Genomic DNA, 26,577 nt, shown 5'->3' on the forward strand with positions numbered 1-26,577 from the left:
TTAAGGAGGAAAATATGATTGTATAGACAGGACTTATGAAAGAATATTGGTTTACAATATTAAGCTTAAATCTACAGTATTCCAACTCCGTTATATGATTACGCCATATGGCCAATACTTATAATGCCAGTCAATTTGTCTATAATGCTTTCTAAGCAGTAGTGGTAGGAATAACAATACTGATAACAGCAACCAACCGCAGATGGTTTTTGTTTGTTTTGTTTTTACTATTCGATATTTCCTAAGCGTCGACGTGCTAAATCTGGCATAATCTCTTTGAAGGCCAATGTGTCATTCCACATGACAATGGGATTAAAATAGACTACAGCATACCCCTCACACGGAATGGTTAAAGAGCAAGGATTAGCCTATATATGTACAGTATAGTCCCAAGCTATGACTGACACATTTAGTCTTTGTGATTTACTCTGAGATTATCATACTCTGAAAACGGATATGCTTGATTTGTACTCCATGGTACGATGGTGTCAAGCATAGAAAATAGCCTACAAACGCACGCATGAGCGTGTAGATTTTCTATTTTTGGCAAGCGACACCATTGGATAAAATAAACCAGTAAGACGCCTTTAAGGCGAGAAGCGACCGCAGGGCTGAGACACTCTACCGGAATAATGTGACTTCATTATGTCAGCACTGCAGCGGAGCGGACAGACCGGAGTCCTGATGTCACTCGCTCATCCCCTGGTCCAGGGCCGTAGAAGTTTCATTTTAAATTGTCTCATATAAGCATTGTGGTCCAAAAATAAATAAACTGTCTCAGCGATATTGTCAGGGAGGTTTCTCTGTGTCGTCACAACAGTCAGTCAGTGATATTTGATAGCGTCTGTTTATAGCGAATTTTTTAATAATTCGACGGCAGTCACATTAGCGTTTTCTCTCAGTCAGTTGATTCTTTATATCCATATGAGTCAAACCACCGCGATCATTTGTTTATTTTTGGAACACAGTTCTTATTTGACGCGATATGAAAAAGTTGTACTCCTGTCACTTTGGGGGTTGCCTCCGTATAAATAAACTTCTCGAAATGTACAGAAACAAGGCCGTTTCTCGGTTTCTGAGGACATTTCTCAATGCACTTTTGCACAAAATACAGAAATGCAACAGTATAAGTACAACTGAAGCATGAAAACTTACAAGCCAAGGCTCTTCAAAGCACACGTGGGGAGGAAAAGGGCAGCATTACAGGAAAGAGTAACCATAGAGAGTAACAGGCAAGCATTACAGGCAGCAGTGTGACGGAAGCAGCATTACAGAAAAGCGTGACTGCTTCTGCGTTCAAAAGATGATTATTATTATTACCCCTATTATTATTATTATTTAATTTTTTAATGAAAACAAATCTTTATTCTCTTGTCTCTTCTCACAACACAGTCACATAAAGTATAAATCAGGCTATTGCATCCGGTGTGGTTCAAACACAACACATTGGTAGCATTGGATTCTAAGGGAAGGGTGTTATAGAGGCAATGTATTGTCAGACCCCAGATTTAGGTTGACAGATGTTTATTTGTGACCTACGGTAAGTTTCTGTACTTAGGCTGTGTGTAGATGGTAATCAGTTCCTGATCTCTTACTGTGGGAGGGACATGGCAGGGGAATAACTCTATCCACTGTGTGTGTGTGTGTGTGTGTGTGTGTGTGTGTGTGTGTGTGTGTGTGTGTGTGTGTGTGTGTGTGTGTGTGTGTGTGTGTGTGTGTGTGTGTGTGTGTGTGTGTGTGTGTGTGTGCATGTGTGCGTGCGTGAACACACGTTCATGCATATAGAGATGGCATAACAAGCTGTGTCTTCATTCTTTTCACAATGTGAACACTTTGCATTTTTACATGTTAGGCCTATGTTATTTTTGTATCAACAAGGCCATGTCAGCTGAACCTTTGGTCCTTCCCTCAATCCACATAAAGGGGACCGAATGTCAGCCTAACAGAATAATCCCTGGATGATTCATGGTCTGCTGACCAACATGTACAGCACTGCCTGCCCTATTTAGAAGAATGGAGTCAAAATCCCTAAAATGCGGTTATTTCTAAATATGTACCATTGGTTTTGGAGCATCTGATATCCAACAAGTTTTTTTCTGAATTCAGCCAAAGCCCACATCATAGATATTCCCATGTGATTTCTGTGCAAAAAGTGAAAATAGTACCAGCTCACAAAGCATTGTGACGCATTGCGTTGTGAGTTTAGATCGCCTATTTTTGTGCAATACAATTGTACGCTGAAGTATAAAACACTGTAAGTGGTTAATCAGACTAATCAATTTTGTCAAATTAAAATAATCTATGACTTTTTGTGTTACATAAAAATACAAAAGGATAATAAAAAAACATGTGCTAGCCACTGTATATACCCCGGCCTACAGTATGGCAGGGGAATGGGACACATCAAATGAGTCGCTTATCTACAATGTGGACGCATCCTTTAACTGCCATTTTCCATCCTTCCATGTTGCCATTACATGATGGAGGACTTCTCAGTTCCCTGCGGAATATGTGGCTCAGTGTTCATTGAGCTGTGACCAGGACTAATGTGAGCTTTCTGTTACATTCCACTCCCTCTAGGAAAAGGCGCTCTGTCACATGAGGAAACGACACAACTGAGAGAATCCTTAAATCAAGCTGCTGAAATAACCAACAAACAATCCAATACAACCGTTATTGTCCACAAGAGGGATTCTTTCGGCGGGCAGTTGCAGCACCAAGAACTAAATAAATAAATAATAAAAAGATAACACGTCAAAGTTACTTCAATGAGTGGTGAAATAAAGAAAGGACCGTGACCTGCAAGGGCACGAAGGGTTGCACTGCCATCACCGTTTGAGCAAATGTTAACAGCAACATCTGTCACTGCCAACATCTTCACACGACAAGCATAATAAAGTAAATAGAACAGGTTCTCAACCTCAAGCCTGGGGAACCAAATAATCGTTTTAGCTGTGTAATCAGGGACTTACTTGAATGCAATTAATCACCCTGAAGAGAAATAAACTAGCATTAGCTTGTCTCCTCGGGATAGAAGTTCAGAACCTCTGTTATAGTAGTAAGGAGTAAAGCGTGTACACAGCATAATCCTGTGTTAACTCTGAGGAGGAAAATATTCTGCAGACCTCCTTGCCCACAGCTCTCTCCTTCCATGTTCCCTCCTCCATCACCACCATCTCCACATTCACCCAGTTAAGTTATATAGTCCATTGGGTGAATTTGGGTGTGTACCAATACAACCGTGATCCACAATTGAGGACTCACAACTGTGTCCAAAGACATTGCATGCAGCTTTCCTTTTCAGTATTCCCACCACATATTCATCACTTTAATTACAGTCTGAATATGCAGAATGTCAAACTAACGAACAGGCTAATAAAAAAGGAGGATGGATGAGTTTTGCACAGGGTTGCGTGATGCAGACAATCTTGAATTTAGTTCTAACCAAAATCTTCCAGTTATCGCTCATGAAAATAAAAATTACACCCGGTGTGAAGTGAGCGGTGCCATTGATGAGTTAACTGCGACCGCAGATAACTATGAAATTGTGCATTTCCCATCATTCAGTCAGTGATGTCATCAATATTAAGCCCATATATGGAGATCCCTGATGTCATCAATATCGGCCAGCAACTCTACAGTGCACCTCAAACCTCAAACCCTTAGATCTCCATATATGGAGCTGACCTGGTCTGACATTCCATATGTTGATCCTTCCCCATCCATACTTCTTCTTCAATGTCTCCCTTTTTACTGATACTGTACCTGTCCATTTAAACTCTAGACGGGTTCTCAACAAGTTCTCAACAAGCCCGGCCCTACCTGGGCCATCATCAAACCCTGTACACTCAAGACACTGCCCCCGCTGTCACCCTTAGATCTCCATATATGGAGCTGACCTGTTCTGACATTCCATATGTTGATCTGACCTCATCAAACCCTGTACACGCAAGACATGCTCCATATATGGCCAGTACAGAATTCATTCCATATGTTGCTTCGTGTTGCTTCTTACTGGTTTTATTAAGTTATACAGGAACAAATCCCTGTCCATTCATTTCAAGGCTTAGGAGTCCTGAGATGACAACTCTGATGTCATTAGTATATGGCCATACTGTATGGACAAATAGACACACACTCGTGCTGCTAAAGACACACATACACACTCGGTTGAAAAAACAAAACACAAGTGTGTGAAGTGAGGGCAGGTGGAGCGAAATGCCTTCACGACGGACGACGTACGTCGCGACGTATATTTTTCCGTCGCAACGTATATTCGAGTACGTCCTGGCGTAAATATCAATTCGTCCCGGCAGAACGGACTCGTCGCGGCTATATCTACCCGTTTGCGACGTAATATGTTGGCTATTATTTTCCGTCGCGCCAGAACGTGACTCGTCGCGACTATATCTACCCGTTTGCGACGTGCGCCTCGCCGGTCCGGTCTCCAGGCGAGCCTGCGTCCTTCATATATTTTTTTTTCTGCTCTCGTTGGACTTAACTTTAAAAGTCCAATGGAACACCTCTTTGTAACGGGTCGCTGTAGTATAGTGGTCTAATTCCTCGCCTCTCTATTCTTTTTTGCTGAGGACGCTGGTTCAATTCCCGCTCGCGGCAAACCAAAATTATTATATTTTAGACAGACAGACAGACAGACAGACAGACAGACTGCCTGTCTGTCTGCCTGCCTAATGTATTGTAAATAATGCATTCATTCCATACGGCTATTTTTTTTTAATATAAAAACTTTTGTCTTTCGCGCGATTCGAACCAGCGTCGTCAGCACCAAAACATTGAGAGGCGAGTGATTAAACCGCTGGACTACAGCGGCCATACGTTACAAAGAAGTGTTTCATTGGACTTATAAAGACAATAGCACCCAGCTGCAGTCTCGCAAGGGGAGGGACCGGAAGTGCTTTTATTTCCGGCTTCCACGTGCACAAGCGCACATACACGCACGCGAAATATAATGCGCGTGCACGACACGCACTTGCTGGTGCGCGCTTAAATGCCGGGTGTATATAGTACCATCTGTGCTTAAACATAATTACGTGGTCGGTTTGGAAAAGTTTGAAGTAGTTTGTTGTAGGTAATATTTTAATTGAAAGCTTATTAGTTGGTGGTATAAGTGTGCATATTTGAAGAAATGCAAATCTAACAATAATAAAATGATATGCAATAATAGGCTAGGCCTATATGGTCGATTATAACATAATGATATCAAGGCATTTAAGTAATGTAATAAGTTGCTATAACCCCGTACCCCTGTCCCACACACACCATGTCCAGACCATAGATCACAGACACACGACCATATGCATTTAATTTACTATGAAAACCTGCATTTCCCGTCAGTCAGTCAGTAAGTGTGTCATGTCACGCCTCGTGTCATGCCTCCATATATGGTCACGCCTCATGACACGTCACACCGCCATATATGGCCGTTTCCATATGATATAAGATCCCGACACTGACCTCATCAAACCCTGGATAGCCATACATTGAAAAGACTGGATCATCACCTAGATCTCCATATATGGAGCTGAGGCGGCCAGCAACTCTACATCTGACCTCATAATGTAATAATCAGCTCATAATGTAATTAAAAGACGAGCACATAACTTAATAGATTTTTCTATAATGTAATAATGTGTTACATTAAGAACCTCCACATAGGCGACTCATACTGTAATAAAACTTCATAATGCAATAATGTCTTTATAATGTATGAGCTGATTATTACATATTGCATTATATTTCGCGTGCGTGTATGTGCGCTTGTGCACGTGGAAGCCGGAAATAAAAGCACTTCCGGTCCCTCCCCTTGCGAGACTGCAGCTGGGTGCTATTGTCTTTATAAGTCCAATGAAACACTTCTTTGTAACGTATGGCCGCTGTAGTCCAGCGGGTTAATCACTCGCCTCTCAATGTTTTGGTGCTGACGACGCTGGTTCGAATCGCGCGAAAAACAAAAGTTTTTATATTAAAATAAAATAGCCGTATGGAATAAATACATTATTTACAATACATTAGGCAGGCAGACAGGCAGGCAGGCAGGCAGTCTGTCTGTCTGTCTGTCTGTCTGTCTGTCTAAAATATAATAATTTTGGTTTGCCGCGAGCGGGAATTGAACCAGCGTCCTCAGCAAAAAAGAATAGAGAGGCGAGGAATTAGACCACTATACTACAGCGACCCGTTACAAAGAGGTGTTCCATTGGACTTTTAAAGTTAAGTCCAACGAGAGCAGAAAAAAAAATATATGAAGGACGCAGGCTCGCCTGGAGACCGGACCGGCGAGGCGCACGTCGCAAACGGGTAGATATAGTCGCGACGAGTCACGTTCTGCCGCAACGAGTCCAGCTCACGCCACAACGGGTAGATATAGCTGCGACGAGTCCCGTTCTGGCGCGACGGAAAATAATAGCCAACATATTACGTCGCAAACGGGTAGATATAGCCGCGACGAGTCCGTTCTGCCGGGACGAATTGATATTTACGCCAGGACGTACTCGAATATACGTTGCGACGGAAAAATATACGTCGCGACGTACGTCGTCCGTCGTGAAGGCATTTCGCTGTCTCTCAGTGAGGGACGCCTCACTTCTTTAACCCATTTTGACCTGAGATCAGATTCTAAAAATGTCTTCTACATCCTGACAGTTTTCTGAAAAAGCTATGTTTCTATGTCAGTCGTTCATCGATTTTTTTTAAATAGCAGACCTACAAGCTCGTAGCGCGCCACTCGGTGGCATGCTATGAGCTTGTAGATCTGCTATTTTTCAATAGCTAAAGCAGTATAATGCTAACACCAAAAGGGGTTGCCGCCCAAAATGGGTTAAACAAACATCGTTTGTATAAAGTGTTCTAAACAAACAAAAAAAAGTCCATAGACTTGGCTGACATGTAATGTAATTCCTGAAAGCCAGACATTGGAGGGGCTATAGCGCCCCTCAGAAATGTTGCATCAAGTTGCTTGATGCTACAAATTATAGACAGGTCTAAAGACTGAGGTGCCTTGAAACCCCCACTGGTAAAGAATCTAATTTGTTCTCTGAGTGTGCGATGCTGTCAATAAGCTTGAACATCAAGGAGAGTATAAGCTCAGGTCAATCAGCAATGCAGCTAATGATGTTTAGAACAAACCAAACAAGCACTGACATTCTCAAATCACTAAACAACTTCAATACCAGATTAAAACCAGACTCATCCTGAATACTGAATTAGCATAGGAGGGATTTTTTGTCGGTGAAACCTGACTAGTGAAAGCTCATGAAATTTAGAAGACCTAGTCATACATGAGTCATACTATAAGGACCTAGTCCTTATTGGCTGCCACACACGCTGCCTTCATGTATTGGTTACTCAGGTCATATGACCAGGAAACGGGTAACAGAGATCTTTAGAGACACCCAATGTTATGTAACGTAATGTTATGATTGATACCGGCCAGTTGAGAGGAGCGTTCGTTACTAAATGTGCATAAAAGGGACAAATGACTAACATACTGTGTGGGCATATTGGTCGGATCGGCGGTGCAACAGGGTGAGTGCAAGGTAGGGTACCATGCACTGGCAAAAGTGTTTCTTCCCTAAGAAAACCTGAGCTGGAAAACTATCCAGAAGTACCCGTTTGGTAATCTGGATTTACACTGCTTAATTCTCCAAGAGGAGGATTGAGAGAAAGCCTATAGAGCTAACAAATACACAACTGCCATCCAATTCTGAGGTAGCTGCTGCCTGTTGGTATAGCAAAAACAATGACCCGGGCCCCGGTGGTAGTGGAGTAGAGGTGAGAGATGGAGCTAATTATTGTAGTGTGGCTGAACCTGCTGAGTGACCATCCTCATTTAGGTGTGTTTTTTGTGTGCCTATTTTTGTTATTTTGTACTGTATTTCAGATAGATACAGTGGAAATAAGAGACAGGAAAGGCTGGAGGGAGGGGGATTACATGTAATAAAGTGCCATGATTCAAAAAGATTCAAACCAGTCACCTGCAGTACTTTAACCAGATATGTTATGCGCTCAGACTTACCCATCCCATGTGAGCTTTTTATGATGGTAAATCAATTTCTTATGTCCATCCCCACAGAGAAATACAATACTTAAACTAGGGTTGTGCTGATAAAACAATATATATGTGATATGATAGTACAATAATTTAACTATCACATCTGCAGTGGTTGGATGTGTCTCCCTACCTACACTTCCATTGAGGAATGTCAACCCTGATGTCAGGCGGGACACATAATGGTTGACAATATCAAATAAATTATTGGAAGCAGACAGCGCACTTGATTGGACACTAGATTTTCCCACTATCTATATTGTGAGTTCACGGATCCTTGCGATGACCTCCTTCCATCAGGAGGGAGACACCAAGCCCCCAAAGCGGCTGGCCAATGTTGAAGCCGCCTACTGGTCAAAGCTGGATTTAGTGCATTTAGTTGGGGTTTAAAGGATAACTTTAGTTTTTTTCAACCAAGGTTCATGTTTTAGGTTGTTATTAGAGAAAGTAAAAGATGTGTGTAAACTTTTCTTCATTTGCTGCTTTCTTTCGTTTTAGGGATTTTAGCGGTTTTTGACAGGGGGGCGGGGGCATTCGAGCATGGGGCTAAATATGTATTTTTTTTACAAGATTTTATAGCGATTTATTGTTTTATTATTTACTCTACTCCTACTAAACCCCAAGAAATTACATCTGGCCACCAAAGATCACGAGATCTACTGATTGTGTCAAACTGACATATTGAGCCTATAACATAGTGTTGCTTCCCCCCAATAGGCTACCTTCACATTCAATAGATCCTGTGAATTTATGTGGCCAGATGTAATTTCTTGGGGTCTAGTAGGACTATAGCAAATAAAAAATAAAAAAATCGCCATAATATTTTATAAAGAAATACATATTTAGCACCATGCTCGAATGCCCCCGCCCCCCTGTCAAAAACCGATAAAATCCCTAAAACGAAAGAAAGCAGCAAATGAATAAAAATTAACACTCATCTTTTACTTTCTCTAATAACAACCTAAAACATGAACCTTGGTTGAAAAAAACTAAAGTTGTCCTTTAACATGGAGCACTCATTAGCACTTCTGCATTTTTAAATCGAAAAAATGCGGAAGTAGAGCTGGGGGCGGGGCTGTCTCTATCCTTTGTAACTCTATGGGAGATCAACATCAATTGGTCACATGAACATGGTGGCCGTGGCCTCCAGTAACATTCAGTATCAATCAATGAAAAAGCATTTTAAAGCACTCAATTAAATTCTTATGCATTAAGTTAACTGTCAACTGTTAGGACATTAGGAAAAATAAACACAATGATTGTGTTGTTGTATGTAAGTGTGTAATTATGTGTTACATAAAATAAATTTTCATCAGTGGGGTGCCAGTCACAAATCTCTGTCATCTCATCCGTGGCTGCCAGCACTTCCCCTGTTCTTGCAACTGCAACTCCTGCAATCTTCATCTACAATAGAACACTACAAGTTGAAAACGTGTAGCCCTTGAATGGCTGACATTCCATTATATATATACATTCTATATACAGCCATAGAACATTCAATGCCACTTTGTCGAGGGATTAACCTCCACTGCATTCTAATTTATTGTGCTATGTGTGTATCCTTTGAGAATCCTTGCAGAAAATGTATATTTATTAAAACATCTCAAATCTCTTCAGTAGATCCACATGCAGCACATTCTCTGTGTGTAACTGGATTGCATTCATAGCAGCACTAAACACATGAAAACTTCCTTTAATGGGTGCATATGCACAATTACAATTGCCAGCTGTGATTACAATTAGCACGGAACAACTGCAACGTACCTGTCAGAAGCGCGATGTTGCATAATTTACATAATGTTGTTTATTGGTATCATTGTAATGTTATACGAAAAATCTAACTTGTGTGAAGTGAGGGGCGCTTTTATCATCATACATCACATCCGGCCAATCGCTTTTGACGTCCTCACTTTTCTGTCCTCACATTCCGTGCTCAGCCACTGTTTGACTGATGCTAAGCTAGCTTCTAAGCAAAATGGCAAGACTATGTTGCTCAGCCAAACTACTACACGTTTAGCTAATAAACAATCAGAGAGACGAGAGTCAATACAAAGCAATTAAGGCTGTTTCACTCCCATAGTCTCATTATGCTGCTGTTCAAACAAATAAGGGTTTTGCCCTGAATATCTATAGTCCACGCTTGCCTCTTGACTAGAAGTGGCAAGCAACTTACTGTTTATTATGTATGAATATTTTGTGTAGTTTGTGACTGTAGCTCCGGTTCAGTTCAGAACAGCACTCAGGTAAGATGGTTGTGTTGCCATTATACCATTCTGCATGTCACTATTTTATCTCTATGGTTGACAGTCACACCCCCATAGAGGGAAATAAAAGGGGGTAACATTCTAAAATGGTCCTCTGGAATGTAGTAAGTTTAAATATAAACACATTATGCAAGACAATAGCAGACAGTGATAAAATGTAGAACCCTGTATGTAGCCAAAGAAGAGCAGAGCATGTAGGCTACTCTATCTGTCCACCTTTGCCTTTTAAAAAAACAAATCTGAATTTGAGCTTTTTGTAGCAGGTAGCAGGACAGAACATTATGAGTGTGTCATGTCTTTAATTGTTCAACAGTCCTGTCAAGCAGCAGTGCTATAGATTGTATGAAACATACTGTAAAAGCATGTGTAAAACCCCCATGACATCAATATTGTGTCCACATGTGACTGGAGTTACCATGAACATATATATATATGGCACCTGCCACATGCACAGGAGATTAACTCACTGCACTTGCATGACAAGTCCTATAGTGGATCAAACATAAATGTTATCACAAATGACAGATGTTGTGGAGATGGGGATGAGTCGTTCCATAGGAGGACCAATTCACTGAAACCCGACTAAAGCCTGATGTATATTTCATCTCACGCTAGTACCACACCGAAAATAGCCAATCTACAAGCTCACGTGTTGAAACGGGACTATTTTTCACAAGCGACATTGTCGTACGACAGACTATAAATTGACAAATAGACCTGCTCCGGGTGCTGAGGCTTGATGTCTTTTTGTTTTTTTTCCCTACAGAAATTCAGTAACATTATCCCTAGGGAAGAAAGTGTCTCGTGGCTCATTGGGAGGAAGGCAGCATGCATAAAAGGAAATAATCTGTTGTCATGAATTGCATACAGTAACCCACACAATCTTCCCATGCTCCCATCTGCACAGCTTCAGCCCATCTAGACTGACGTCAAAGTACAGATTAGTGGGTTGTTGTTTTTTCTTGCCTTGCCCATCTCTTCCCCTTTTTTTGTACATAATCTGGACTTTCATGAAACCCTTCCATAATGCATTATTACCGCCTTGAAGATTGCACATAAACAGCAGGGAAATGGGACTCTCTGAATTAACCACTTGAACCCTAGCATCCCTATTCTGGGACTAACGTTGGGCAAAATAGCTGATCTACAAGCTCACGACGTGTCATAGCGTGAGTTTGCAGATCGCATATTTTGTGAAAACAGGAGTATAGAATAGAGCCCTTGGTAATCTGGACAATTATGAATATTGTGGTAAAGCCGTTATTTCCAGTTAGGGGAGGTTGTTGTCATGGAACCAGAGAGAGAAAAGCGGAAATGTGGAAATGTGGAAAACCTACAGTAGTCTTTGAGCTTTATGTACCGAGACAATAAAGGAAGCATATAGAGCAGAGATAAAAAATAAAAAGGATAGAGAAGTTGAATATTTTAATGTCATATATGATTATTGCATGCTGGAGTTAATACAATGGAAGCCTCTGGTCTGTAAAGGTTCATAAAAGCATCACAATAATTGTCTATTTAAAAACAAGGAGGTCCGTTACTCCACACATGTTGATAAATAATAATAATACTAATAATAATACTAATAATCATCATCATCATTGAGGCAAATACTTCTTCAATCTTCAACGTTCCTTTTAACCTAGACATATACAGACCCAAAGTAGTGAAAATAACAGATCTTCTTAAATATTTGTTCTAATTTATGGAATTTCTTCGTTTTTTCTATCATTTCTTCATGACATTAGGCCTACTGAAAAAAATATTTAGATTTTGTTATTAATTCATGAAAAGTTTAACTTTTTTGGGGATGCTTTTTGGAAAATGTTGTAGGAAACCAAAACGAAGGCGACCCATAATAATGGAGAGATGTGTCCGCAACCCAATGTTAGGGTGGTCTAGCCGAAGATTAGGATTGGACAGTAGGGCAGGCTTTGTGTCATTTAACCTCTAACTCTATTATCTAACTCTACTTAATTAACTTGACAGAGTTGGCAGTGTATTAGGTTTTCCACTCTACACCAAATCTCTTTGCTGAGAAGTCGATCTACACAACGTTATGTTTTTTTTTTAGTCCTGTTTTTTCTCATTCCCCCTAATTCCCCCCTAAAATTAAACCCTCTGGTGAACCATGCATGCAGAGATACTAGTGTATATTGTATGTGAGCACTTACCCAAGTTTCCAATATGGAGTCTAATGTATAATGTATAATAAGTTCAATGATATCTTGTTGTAGCTGTGACTATGTTGTTGTTTTTTACCCTGTTATGTAAAGCACTTTGTGACTATGTCTTGAAATGTGCTATATCAATACATTCATTATCATTACTGTGGGGACACAGTGGCAGAGCAATTGTTATAAATTACTACTCAGTGGCTACTCAATTCACATGTACTCTACATGTAGCCTACTGTAGGTAACAGTGAGGGAAGAACACAGTATGCAAGAGGTGTATGTGATAGCAGCAGAGGAGGATAGTTTGGAATAATGTTTGCAGATTCTGTTGCATTATTTGCAGTGTGAGACACATAAGCCCTCTGGTCTTCCCCATGGGTTATGAATGATGATCCAAGGCAAGCCAATAGTGAACATTCCTACTGTTAATAAAATATGTTAATGGTGTTACAATGACTGGCTTTGCATGAACCACTTAGCTGGTCCCAAAATGTCAAAGGGATGGTTCGAGATATTTGCACATTTACCTGATATGCAAACAGATACTGTATGCTATGTTTTATTATTATTGTCTTAAATTTGGTCTACTATTATTAAAACATCCAGCGCAGCAGGATGCATGGTTCTGCTTCTGCCCACACCATGCATTTAACTTTATGCATGGTGCATTTAGGCAGTTAACTTTTCTTTCTCAACCTTAACAGAAAAACAAACACATGCATTAGCCAGGCATGTCTACTCAGTGGCTATTCTGTTTTATTTTTATTTTTTTAAAGATTTTCTTTTTGCTTTTCTGCCTTTATTGATAGTATCAAGTGAAGATAGACAGGAACGTGGGAGAGAGAGAAGGGGAGAGACATGCAGCAGAGGTCGTCATGAACGGGACTCGAACACGCGACACGCTGTCAGGCCAGAGCATATGTGTCATGCGCCTGGACCACTAGGCCAGCGGGCGCCCCGGCTATTCTGTTTTTTAAAAGAGCAATCATGGTGTTGTTAGTTGTACGAGTACTAATGGAAGCTTCACCTTTTCAAATTTGTCCGGATTAGTAGTACTGCAGATATTCTCATTATGATACAAACCTAGAAGGATGCATTGTTTGGTCAATCACAATATTATGTGGTCTGTTATTTCTTGATAGTGGACCACTGCTCTTCCTGTTTACATTGTTATAGAAGCAGAAACATCATTATGCTGTGTCAAATTATTGACAGTAAAGCAGTACTGATTTGTTGAGTTTTGTTTTAGTTTTAGTTTTGTTGAAAGACAGTAGGACTTTCTTCCAATCTGTGGGGAAACGTGTTTAATATATTTTACTGGAACATTTGACCTAGACTACTCTTCTCATTAATAGTCAGATCAAATCTTCAGATCAAAAATGTACAAAGCTACCAGGTGCTACATGACTCCACAAAATAATTGGAGGTCATTTGCATTTTTCAGTCAAATCCGTTTCATTCCAATATGCAGCATTGTACTGCCTGAGTATCAGACTCTGAAGCTTCCTGAAAAGACGCAGTCCACTCAGAGAGTGGGCGATAGAGACCTGCGGATGAGCTTTTTTGTCACCCGAATCCGCGTGTGCATATTTATAATCCGCCCGTTATCCCACCACATTGATTAATTATTCCAATTTATTGCGAGATTTTGCTGAGATTTTGTGCGTTTTAAAAGCTATAATAAAAGCCTACAGATAAATGCCATTAATTTATTTCCCGCATTATTTCACCCGCTGTTTATCCAATATTAATTTATAATATATTTTAATGACCCAAATCCACCCTAAACTGGAGTTATCCACGGCTAAATCCGCCATCCGCAGGTCTGGATCCAGGCTAGCATTGTACTAGCCTGGGCACCATTTCATTTCAGGCATATGATCCGATCGGGAGCGGATGATATCGTTACGTCATGTTGTAGTATTGTTTTGTAGTCGACAGGCAGGAACAATCAAATGGAACGTCCTTTTCCCTCAAACCGAGTTTTCTCAATAAAAGCTGCAGGCTACGAGAGCTTTTATTGTTATTCTTCCGGTTTGAGGGAAAAGGAGGTTCCGTTTGATTGTTCCTGCCTGTTGACTACAAAACAATACTACAACATGACGTAACGATATCATCCACTCCAGACCGGATCATACAGACTTTTGAGACAGAGACCAGGCTTTCCTCCGAGGTGGAAAAACTAGTGAGGCGAGGTTAGCATTGTACAGTACAGTGCATGGACAAGAAATCATGGTTGAAACCTCTGAACAAAAGCTGTCATTTCTGGGTCACCATTATGCCCCAAGATAATTCCCCCCCCATAAAATTAAATGTGGTTGGTAATTCCTATGTATGTAAAAAGTGAGCAACAATGGTAATGACATGTTCACTGGATAGCCGCAGGCTATACTGTAATAGGTAATCACAGCTCTTGATGGTCACTTACTTAGCTTTCAAAGAAGCAAAGGTAATGGGGACTATTCTTCAGGGAAGATAATGACATTTTCACTTTTCTGAGCTGTAGCCTTTTTTGTGTTCATATTATTGTCTCCACCAGGCCGAAAGCATGGGCAAGACTATGTTTTTGTCCCTGTCCATGCCTCCGTTCGTGTGTGCATGTGCGTGTCTGTCCGATTGGAGTGAAACCTTTTACACACACACTCCCTAGAGGCCAAGGACAAACCTCTGCCCCAAATTTATCAGATGAGCAATTTATTTTCTAGTTTACACTAAGTTATGTACAACAGAAACATGGCAATATATGTATAGTGTGAATACAAATCAGCTGCAGAGGTTTACTGTATATACAGTATGTAAATGATAGTGTATCTCATGAAATGTTATGTGCTGCTGAAGTCTAAGTGAGAGCACAGAAATGATAGATATCAACTGATCAAACATGACATTATTTTCCTTTCATAGAGCTCAACTCTAGCATGCCCATGATTACACCATCAGAAACACTTGTAGATTATTCTTCGACAAGTGTGACCAACAACCAAGCCTTTTCACAGCAGACATGTTGATGTGTCATGCATAAGCACAGCTGGCGTTAATATCATTAAGCATTAAGTCATTTATACAGGGTTTGACCATGCTGACCCAAAATAAATGAAACACCCACAATGAATGTTATTACCCTCAGCTGTGTTAACTATCTACCAGTAAGACGCCTTAAAGGCGAGTAGCGACCGCAGGGTAAGTGCAGCAAGTGCCTATATGAAGTGTCTTTAGTGTCTATATGAATACTCAAATGTGCTTTACATGGGGGGCATGAGAAAACAAATAAAACTACTTTATTAGGGGGGGAAACAGTAAGACAAAGGAATAAAATCAAAAACTGTGGAATGAACTAGGTGGGGAGTGCATTTCACATGGGGTTGGGGCAGACCATTGTCTGACCACGGACTTCCACGCTTGCTGCTTCGCATCGAGGACAGCTTGACAGCTTCGTGCTGTGGTGAAATCACTGCGAGCCTCTGGTGTCCTCTGCGAGACATATTAAGCTGAAGCGGCTAGCATGGAAGCTAACGTTGGTCATATGGATTATGGAACCTTTCCCTCCGATATTGCACACAACCATGCTGTTATCCACGCGTCCATCTGATAGTTTTTAAATGTAAATGTCCCATCCACAGCAAAAGCGATATAAGTGGCTTCTTCCTTCATTGATTTGTTTGATCTTTGTTGTTGTCTGACTGACGGAGCTGTGGAGTGAGCTGTGCAGCAGCCTATTCAGTACTTGTGTGTGTGTGTGTGTGTGTGTGTGTGTGTGTGTGTGTGTGTGTGTGTGTGTGGTGGCAAAACATGTGTCGCCTATGTGTTGTGTGTGGCGTGTGCCCCTGTGTGTTGTGTGTGCAGCAGCATTACATGAAGAGCGTGATGTGATGGATGCAAGCATTACATGTTTCCTGCATTACATGCTTCCTGCATGTTTCTATAGTAAGTGCGAGCTGAAGTCGCAATGATGACATAGATGTCATGTGAGGGTCCATTGAAGAGCAAAATGCATGTGTTTGGTCTGATGTACTAACAGTCTGACAGGTATTAGTCCGACACCCTATCCCAAACCCCAAACCTAACCCTAACCTCACAGGGAGGCCATGGGTGAGTTTTAACCGGCAACGCATGTCGGGACTCGAGAGCCACGGGTGAGTCTTAACCCACTACGCATGTGTCTTAACCGGCAATGCATGTCTGGGTGGGGCATGCATTACCAACTTGGATCATCCTGAGTAAGCCAGGCACCGGTCTAGTTATAACAATTAATATTGTCAGCTGCTTAAATGCTGATTCATATTAAAAGTAGAGTGGAAGCCTATATATTATAACCTCGCTACACTTATCTGTCAAATCATGTTTGAAGGGCAGATACATTAAACTGGACCACATTGTGGGTTACAATGTCACTCCGTTTCTGTGCAACTTCCATTTTCTGTACTATACTTGTACAAGAACACTGTTACAGGCACACCAATGCATTTGACAGCCATTTGAATAAGAATAGTGCTAGTGCTTAATGCTCAATATTCCCGGTGACCTTTTGCAATGCACATTAGTTCATGGCATGAACACTGATAATTATTTCACTTATCACTGCTGAAATGGAGAGATGTTACTATCAGATTCTACTGGCAGCAAATTGCCAGCATTTCCCATTTTCTGATCACAATCAAAACGTGATCCCACTTCCATCTGTTTAAAATTCAACATACAGTACAGTACAGTATGGCTGGTATTTGCACATGCAGTATGCAAGAATCCATACTGTATAGTGTATACTGTAGGCAACAGCACTGTTTCCCAAGGGATGGGTCGGGACCCATACGTGAGTCACAGACCAATTTTTATGGGTCAGGATTCGAGTATAAATCTATATATTTTAAAAAGTACAATTATTTTATAAGTTTTAAAACAAACAAACAAATCTAAGAAAACCATGAATAAAATAATAATAAGTACATCTACAAGCTTTCAACGCGGTGCGAAGTGATGCATTGTGTGCTATCTTTACTAGTTTGGGTCCCAGCCTGGGCCAACGTCTAATCTCTCTTTTGGGACTTGACCTGAAAGGTTTGGGAACCACTGCTGTACAGTGTAATAAAACAACTTGTGCTTAATCCACTCAGAGAGTATTATAACACAAAATCCATATACTGTAGGGGCATATTTTGTTCAATGCATAATTGACATGAGTCAAAAATTCCATCAAGAAGTCAAAGTAAATAAAAAAGACGATTCTGCCGAATATATCCAATGTTGTTATATCCAATGTTGATATAGACATTCCAAGATGTGCACACAGGATTGAGTGAAAGGGAGATGAGATGGAGGATTAGAGGCAATTTATGTTATTGTAGCCTATTTGTACAGTACATACATACAAAATTCCTAAAGGAAATTGTTAGGATACATTAAGAACTAGCTTTGTTGAAAAATAAATAACTGTCCTGCTGTACTGTGTAGCTCACTAAACACTTCAACTAACCACTCCAGGGTTTGAGTGGTGTGGTCAAAGCCAATCCTGCTCAGGAGAACCTCTCCAAACAAATGAAAATAGGCAGATAAATGCCCTAGAGTCAATTGAGGTACAAAAACAAACCAGAAAGGGGGCATAGCAAGAATTGCCAACTACTGTGACTGAGAAATTCCTACAAACATAATACTTCATTGTATTTGGACAAAACTCTCACCTGAGTTTCAAAGGTGGATACAGTGATTAACCCTGACTTTTCCAAGTCTTTTTACTATGGTTAGAGGCAACCATTAATTTTAGTTTATTTATTTATTGTCAATATATCACACTGTGTTGGTATATGAAGCAGTAATACTATTGTTAACATTAAAGGTATATTCAGTGATTTCACTTAATTAAAATATCACTTCTTTTTTTGTTTTGTTGTGATAATCCTCCCTACTATAGAGTGTGCTGACCATTATAAGGAGTTCCCAGTTAACCCCTGGGGGTCAAAAAACCTTAGGTTTCATTTTTGGCTAGGTAGCCTTCATTCAATCAGGATGAGAGGGGCCTTCCGCCAATCATGATCGAGTGGGGGCAGGCCTTGGTGTGTGTGCTGTTGGCCTGTCGCATGTCCCCCCCACTGTAGTGCGTGCATGTGCACATCTTGTTACCGGGGCGGACCGGGAGGTTTTCCAAATCACTGAATTCTCCTTTAATTATATTGTTTAGAATTGCAGATTTTGATCCACTGCACAATTCTCACCATTTAACCTAGGTTAGCCTAATAGCAACTGAAGAGGCCTCATCAATTGTGAAATGTGTGTTTTGACTCATTCGCTGCCAGAGTAAATAAATAAATAATTTCCCCCATGCTAGCAATGTTCTGTTTTTCCTCATTTTAAAGTGTGCATGCGTTCAATAGTTAGGGTCATCCTGATCAACGCGGAAGTGGAACGGTACAGGAGCCAAGACAAAGGCAGTTAAGAAAATCCTGTAACGTGTGAGTGGATGGCAGCTGTTTGTTTTTTGTTTGTTTTTTTATTTGATTGCGTGATTTCCTGGTAGAATGTTTCAATGAGTCAAACAGTGGGAGAAATTAATGTGCTGCTCAGCAAGTTTCATAGCAGTCCGCCTATTCAGTCATCGGGTTGTCTTTCAACAGCTTGGGAGCCATGAGGAAGTTTACAGCTTGGAGTGTTGGCCAGGGTGTCGTGGGGAGCGGTGCAGGGGTGGATCATATCTTGTTTGAGACCTAAGTGTTGGATGGACTGACATCGCCATCCATTTGAGCCCCACTGCTAGCAGGGTAAAAAAAGAGAGGGACATAACACACTCATCCACATCCGGCCACATTCACAGTCCCACACCTCCAGCTCTCTGACCACCACGTTGTCTATAGATTTTCCTGCAGGGAAACACTAGGACACGAGATATTTATCTTCTTTCTTTTTATCTTAGAGCTTTACCATTATGCAGCCCACTTTTAAAACAAACTAACCTCAGGGTGCTTTGCTTTCATTCCTGCCTTGACTACATAGTGCACCATCAACCTGCTTCAATAGCATGAGAGCAAGTTACATGTGTAATAGAAAATTGACTTCAGAGATTGCTTCCAAAATAAGGATTCTGCCTGCATTCCAGACCAACACAACAAAAGGGTAATGGATTCTTATAGTACCTTTTGAGTTTTGACAAGGGTAAAGTGTTCTTTAGGTGTGTTGTCTAAACTGACCTGACAAAAACAAGGGTAAAAGTATCTTAGCCATAATAGACAATGCTCCTATGTGTCATCAAAAGGAGTTGCACACCAGTATTGTATGGGTTTTGAGATTATCAGAATATTTTGCACTGAAAGGAAATCCTATACACACCTATATGCATCACACTGTCTCACGTCCCTGTCACTCTAGACTGCAGTGTGCAATTATGCATGCACACATAATGACATCTTCCTCAGGAAATTGGAATCACACACGGAAATGTGAGTGCTATCTACTGAAAGATTATCAAAGTGACTTTAGTGAACAACAGTAAAGTCTTAGAAAGAAAAGTGAAATAATTTGAATCGCTGAAGACATTTATGGGCTTGTATAACAATGGTTAAGTGCTCAACATCACCAGTGGATATGTTGTGGATGAGGCTGCATGAAGCAGAATTTAATAAATAAAGGCACAGGCATCTGGCCAATTGTGACAGGGCATAGGGATGAAATCCACAATAAAGATGAAGTTAGAAGCTTTCTGTTGTAAATGTGGGTAATCACCACTACAACAAAACGAAATGCTGACACTGAAGTACAGTTTAAGAGGTTTCTCTAACAGACAGTACTATAGTTAGTTGTACAAATCAGTGATTACGAAATATTGAGTGATGAATTTGGAGTGGCAAGATGTTGTTTTTTTGTTCCATCTAAACAATTTATCCCCTGTGAAATAAATTAATGAATGAATGAGTGAGTGAATGAATGAACTGATGAATGGCTCAATGAACGAATGAACTAGTAAATGATGATTTATTAAAAACATGATCAATTTAAACATATAGTATAGATAAAATGATAAAGGGGAGAAGTAAGTGTACTCTCGAATAGTATAGTAAAGGATATGCTTGTGAATACCGTCCTAAGGTGTAGCCTACCAAAAGTGTGTTGTGCATTGAAAACAGGACAATGTCAGCACTCAACAACCGACGGGTGGTCTGAATGATTTTAAGTCAAAGACAATCCAGGGCTCCAGGCACACCACAATGACCAATCTCTTCTCTATCTGTGCTGTTTTTTAATCTTACACCCTGAAGTATAGCAGCAAGTGACGTAGTCATAGCAAGGTCATAACAATAGCTGTGATACATCACTGTGTAACTGTTTAACACTGTGAGTGTTTAAGAAAAAAGGCAATAATTTCACTGAGCTTGTATGAGCTGCCCACAGTGAGCAAGCCTTCATATTGTCCCTGTGGTGTTTCCGTCTGAGCAAGATTGCCCTACCACAAATAGGCCTACTTAATAACATCACTTACTAATTTATCGAATTTGGTCAATGGGTGTCCACAAAACAATGAGGAGTCACCTTTGTTTGGCGTCAAGGGCAAACATATGTAAGCCTTAAACATTGCTATTTGAATATAGCAGGCCTACAAGCTCACAACCCAATGCAACACATTATGAGCTTGTATACAGACCTGTTATATATATAAAAAAGAAACAAGAGATTTTTTTTTTTTTTAAAGCTAACATTTTAACAATATAAATATGTTACTGCCTGCAGGGGAGATCCCCGACACAATATTTTCAGCTGGGGGACGGAAAAATACCTATTCCATGACATGAAAAAGTTTGAGAAACACTGGCCAACCATCAGACAATTCGTAATGACTTTTCTCTGAACAAAACAGGGAATCAAGTGTAACTTGCCTTGCAGCCTACATAATGTCATGCTCTAATGCGCTATAATGGGCTGCAGCAGCAAGGCATGTATTAATATTCTCTTGATGACCACAGCACATTTAGACAGTTGATATAGCTACTGTAAATACATAATACAATACCAATAGCCTACTACAATGACACAAGCAACAACAATCAAAGGCTGCAGGATGGGATTGGCTCATGATAGCTAATTGGTCATATCATGTTTTCTGTTGTTTTTAATATTAAATTGCCTACAACCGCCCACACACGCACGCACCCCCCCACGCGCGCGCGCACGCACACACACACACACACACACACACACACACACACACACACACACACACACACAGACAGAGGGAACATCAATACAGCACGTACTTAGCAGCCTAATTACTTAGAGCCCAGACACATAATCTCCAATTGCATAATAAATTATTTGTGCCATATTAATAACGTAGGCCTACTACACAGCTGAACATTTCGACGGAGAAGAAAAAACAAGACAATGCATAGCAGCACGCAGCACGTCTCATTGACGGTCCGGAATGAAAGCTGTTCCACCTGTATTTGAGACCAACAACTTCAGCAGATGTGTCGCAAATAGGCTACAGCCCATAACATATAATAACCTACTAAATTTGCTATTATTTTAAAGCCATATTGCTCATGACAAAGTGCGCGCTGCAACCATGTAGTTTGGCCGTGTTAGAAGTGCGCGTGCAGCCATGCATTCTGGCCATAGCCTACCTGTCATATAGGCTAGATATTGTAGAATTAAATAATATTTGATTCACACAATGCCCACCACACCCCAAGCGTTTCGCGCCATGTCGCCACATGATACATTCATACAGGCGAGTCGTTTATCATTCATCGATCGCTCTTCTACGACTTCGTCGGCATGAGGGAAAGTTGGCATGAGAGACACGACACCGATCGCCTTCGGTGGGTTGCTGATGTTGAGCCGTTCGGTAAAACGTCTCTTCTACTCTATAGACTGTCTGTGACTGACTGATCTCCAAACGCGTCAAAATACCATTGCGCATTGAATGATATGAGCGGTTTCGACTCCCAAATGGCGATTGATTGATTGATTGACATGGGCGCATAGGTACAAATTAGGTTACTGACTTACCGACGGCTAAATCCAGAAGATCTGCGCACAGGAGCAAGCACAAAGAGAAGACGGTCATCTTTCCCTTATTTTGCAATAAATCCCAAACTCCATCTGCGTTTACATGCTCTCCGCTTTTCGGATGCGTAATCCCCACCATTCCAGAGGTATGTGATAGAGAGGCGCCCTGAAACTATTCATGATGCGGCTCAAGTATAAGTGAGAAATTAGAAGTTCAGCTGTGAATATGGCATTCGCGACGGAATCCAGGACACTGCACTGCAATTAGAAATTGAATATTCTCTCGGAAGAGACAACATGAAGCAACGTTCAGCCGTGCAGTCCAGAATTGGAAAGAAAAAAGGGATAGGTTTGGAAGAAAATCTCTCTCTCTCTCTCTCTCTCCCCCCTCTCTCTCTCTCTCTCATCCCCCCTCCCTCCAGACAGAACCACGCACGGTCTTTCCTGATCACTCCGCTCTTTATTTCACACAATTTTCCTTAATCCTACCCTGGATTCAACCCCCTCTAATTCTGTCCATTAAGCCGATTTATTGCCACGGATTCCCCCCCCCCCCCTTTTTTTTTTTCTTGTGAAAAAGATGTGTATAGCCTAACCCCAGGCCCCATGCAGCCTGTAGGCTAGCATATAGTAGGATAACATGTCAACATGCAACCCTTAGTGCTTTTAGTGAGTAGGCACACACACACACACACACACACACACACACACACACACACACACACACACACACACACACACACACACACACACACTTTCTTCATTGATCTCTAACCAGTATAGGCTACAATTTACAATTTAGGCATTTAGCAGACGCTCTTAATCCAGAGCAACTTACATTAAGCAAGAACAAAAAGCATGGGAATACATCACAAAAAAGCATTTATCATGAAACATGCGTAAGCTAAGAAAGTAACAGTGGAATATCTATATTATGAGACTACGGTATACATATAAACTATATATATATACTACTATGCTATACATACGTACTATGGCGTGCTATGACTATATACATGCAATTATATAGTGCTGTCTACATAACATGCTATAAGTCTGTATCAAATGCTATCTAAGGGGGTAGGGTAAGTGCTATGGGCCATGATGGAGTCTGAAAAGGTGGGTTTTCAGACTACGGCGGAAGATTGGGAGTGATGCTGCAGTTCTGATTGCAATGGGAAGTGCATTCCACAGTTTTGGAGCCAGAAGGGAGAAGAGTTTGGGACGTGTGGAGCGTTGTCCCGGCGTTTTTAGTGAGGGTACTTCCAGCTTCCCTGCGTTGGCTAGTAAATATATAAGGCATTATACATTTATATGGCCCAACATTTAAGCTTAAGACTGCTATTATTTCTATCCCGGCTGTGGCCTGGATGATGTGATGGATCTTAAATCATTGGGGGGCCACCTGCAAATGTCAGTGCCGTTAACATAAGACTCCACGGCTATATGATTAATCTTACCGTTGACATTTGCTTAGTGATAAACTGTGATGATAATGGCCCAGTGTTGTATGTAGATGGTATAGCCTATGGTGCGGCCAGACTCATATAGCGAGGATTCACTGACGCTTCATGCGCCAGGCTATGTAGATGGTATCAATGCACTGTGACGACCCCTCACTATATGTTTGTGGTCATTTGTTCCTATTTGCTCTTTCCTGTCCTATAGGAGGAGAGGGGCAGCCTGCCAGGGATGTGTCTATGGCATAAATGGGCAACTGCATGGCGGCCCGGGGGCCACATGCGGCCCCCACCTTCACTCAATGTGGCCCGCATGGTTAATATCAGAATACTGATATATTATTGATTTCAGCTGTTACAATTCCAAACATGCAAACATGACCTGCTTTAATTACTTTAGTCTATATTAGTATAGCTGAATGACTAATCTTATTGTCTTTTTTATGTCCAATGTATTTAGTTTATAAAGTTAACATTTAACTAAATGCATTTGAAATTAAATAAAAAGGTTACTTTCATGATTCCAATTCAAAATTAACAAAAAAGAATTAAAAATTAAATTCAAATATAGCTAAAATAGCTGATCTACCATCTTGTACGGTAGGATCGGATACCAAATGCATTGTGACCCTCTGGAGTGAGTGTGGAAATATAGTGGACCTCTTGATCGTCAAAGTTGCCCACCCCTGATACGTCTATGGGTATCATACCACTGTTCATGACAGTACCTATTGAAGATTTAGACATCTTATATAGAACTTAAATGTCTTATAGGCCAGGGGACTGCAATCTTTTTTAAATGAAGTGCCATGTTTTTTTTTTCTTTTTCTAGATAGTCAGTGTGCCATGTCAAGTCATTTTAATGACACCAAAAACAAAATATTATATATGTTCTTTCACTATAATGATCATTAGACTCAGAGCAATGCCCCATCAATCTCCCAGACTCCCTCCCCAGTCAGAGTTCAGAGTTTTAATGAATGTACAGAAGTATGTGCAGGATGTAATTTACATACAAATGTGAAGGACTCCAAGCTCTATTTTGGAACATAATGTGTAATATAATATGTTGTGCTGCCTGCATGGGGAATAAGAACCTAGCAGATTTTATAATGTAATGTCATATCATGTTCAGGTTTGATAAATGTAGTTGTGTAAAGAGGGGGGGAAACGAGAGAGATGCATAAGCACTGTCCAAACTCCTGTCTAGACGCCAGAAAACATAGACACTTGCTTCAGGGCATTTCATTTTAATTAGCATCACCTTAGTGAAGTTAGCCAAGTCTTGCTCTTCCCCTTTAGTCTATAATGATGTGCATGGTGCTGTGAGTCCCTGGGGGTCCTTTTCATAGTCCGAGCAATAAGTTATGCAGGAAGACGTCCACCTGCATGCCAAATCCATTTTTGCAAAATATGAATTGGGTTGAATAGATCCAGTTTTGCATCCAAGCCAAGTCAATCTTTCTGGACTGCATGAAGGCGCCTATGAATCTGCATTGGTATGTAACCCAGCAACACCTGCACACTGTGTACACACTGTAGTTTCTGGAGTGGCTTTAAGTACTGTAGGACTGAATACTTCGTTAACACACCGGCTTGCACAGGAACAATTACAAACACAAGGTGAGAAGAAAGCACAAAGCAACAGAAGAAAAGGGGAGAATGTGCCATAGGGAGAAGGGAGGACGCTTTGCTGGATAAGGTCTGCAGTACTAATGCACTATCACATATCTCTAGAGGGCAGTGTCAACAACAATTTATTGAGGCAACAGACCTGAACGTGTTCCTGTCCATATGGCACCTAACCCATGAACAAAGAGCCGTCTTCTGTCTTCCGGGAGTCCACATATTATGCAGTTTCCATGTGTAATTGCTTCTCTACCTGTGGGCTGATAGTAACATGGACGCAGATCAATAACACCTTAAATGGTTTTTCAGCCAGTATTTATGGTCTGAGGGATGGCGTGAACTAGTGAGACTGACACACAGGAAGATAAGTCGAATCGGACCTCATCTAGGTTCAAATAGGTCTGTGTCAGCTCTCCTGTACCTGAGTGCATACATGTAGGCCTACAGTACCATACTATTTGCCCCAAGTAAGTGTGCATTATTTCTATTTACAGATGACTATTTGGTGAAATTATTAAAATTTTACTGAACAGGTTTCAAAGAATTCTAAAATTGGGACTGTACACACACACACACACACACACACACACACTCACACATTTCGATTTCTTTATTTGAATCCACAAATTACAATTAATTTTACAAGGAAACAAATATAACGGGGTTGACAGTTCATGTTCACTTAAGGATACACATGGCACCTCCTTCTCCACACAGACAAACTGCCTATAACAGACGAAACAGAACCGTATTTGGCAAGTTGTTTGGCTTTGCTTTTTGGCATGCCAGCTATTCTTAGGCCACTCATGGTCAGTTTATGCACATGGCCCAGGCTTCCGAATATCAGTATGGCAAATCTACAGCGATGCCCCAAGTTTGTTATACTTCCAAGTAATGGTTGATACTTAGAATATTTATCTTGGAATGACTGGTCCATGTACAAATCAAAGACACAGCCCACCTCCAGAATCAGGACCTCCTTGTGTCTGGTG

The 26,577-nt window shown here is 40.8% G+C and overlaps 1 protein-coding gene across 2 annotated transcripts in view; it reads right to left on the reverse strand.

Moving 5' to 3' along the window:
* igsf21a (immunoglobin superfamily, member 21a) overlaps positions 1–22,767 on the reverse strand; it is a 280,322-nt gene extending 257,555 nt beyond the window's left edge. For both annotated transcript variants that reach the window (XM_083771276.1, XM_083771277.1), the window contains exon 1: positions 22,497–22,767. In XM_083771276.1, the coding sequence (XP_083627402.1) occupies positions 22,497–22,635 (139 nt within the window). In that variant the 5' untranslated portion in view covers positions 22,636–22,767. The remainder of the gene's footprint in view (positions 1–22,496) is intronic.
* Between the last annotated feature and the right edge of the window lie 3,810 nt (positions 22,768–26,577).

Source organism: Protomyctophum parallelum (assembly GCF_964188405.1).
Source record: "Protomyctophum parallelum genome assembly, chromosome: 8".
NCBI classification, from domain to species: domain Eukaryota; kingdom Metazoa; phylum Chordata; class Actinopteri; order Myctophiformes; family Myctophidae; genus Protomyctophum; species Protomyctophum parallelum.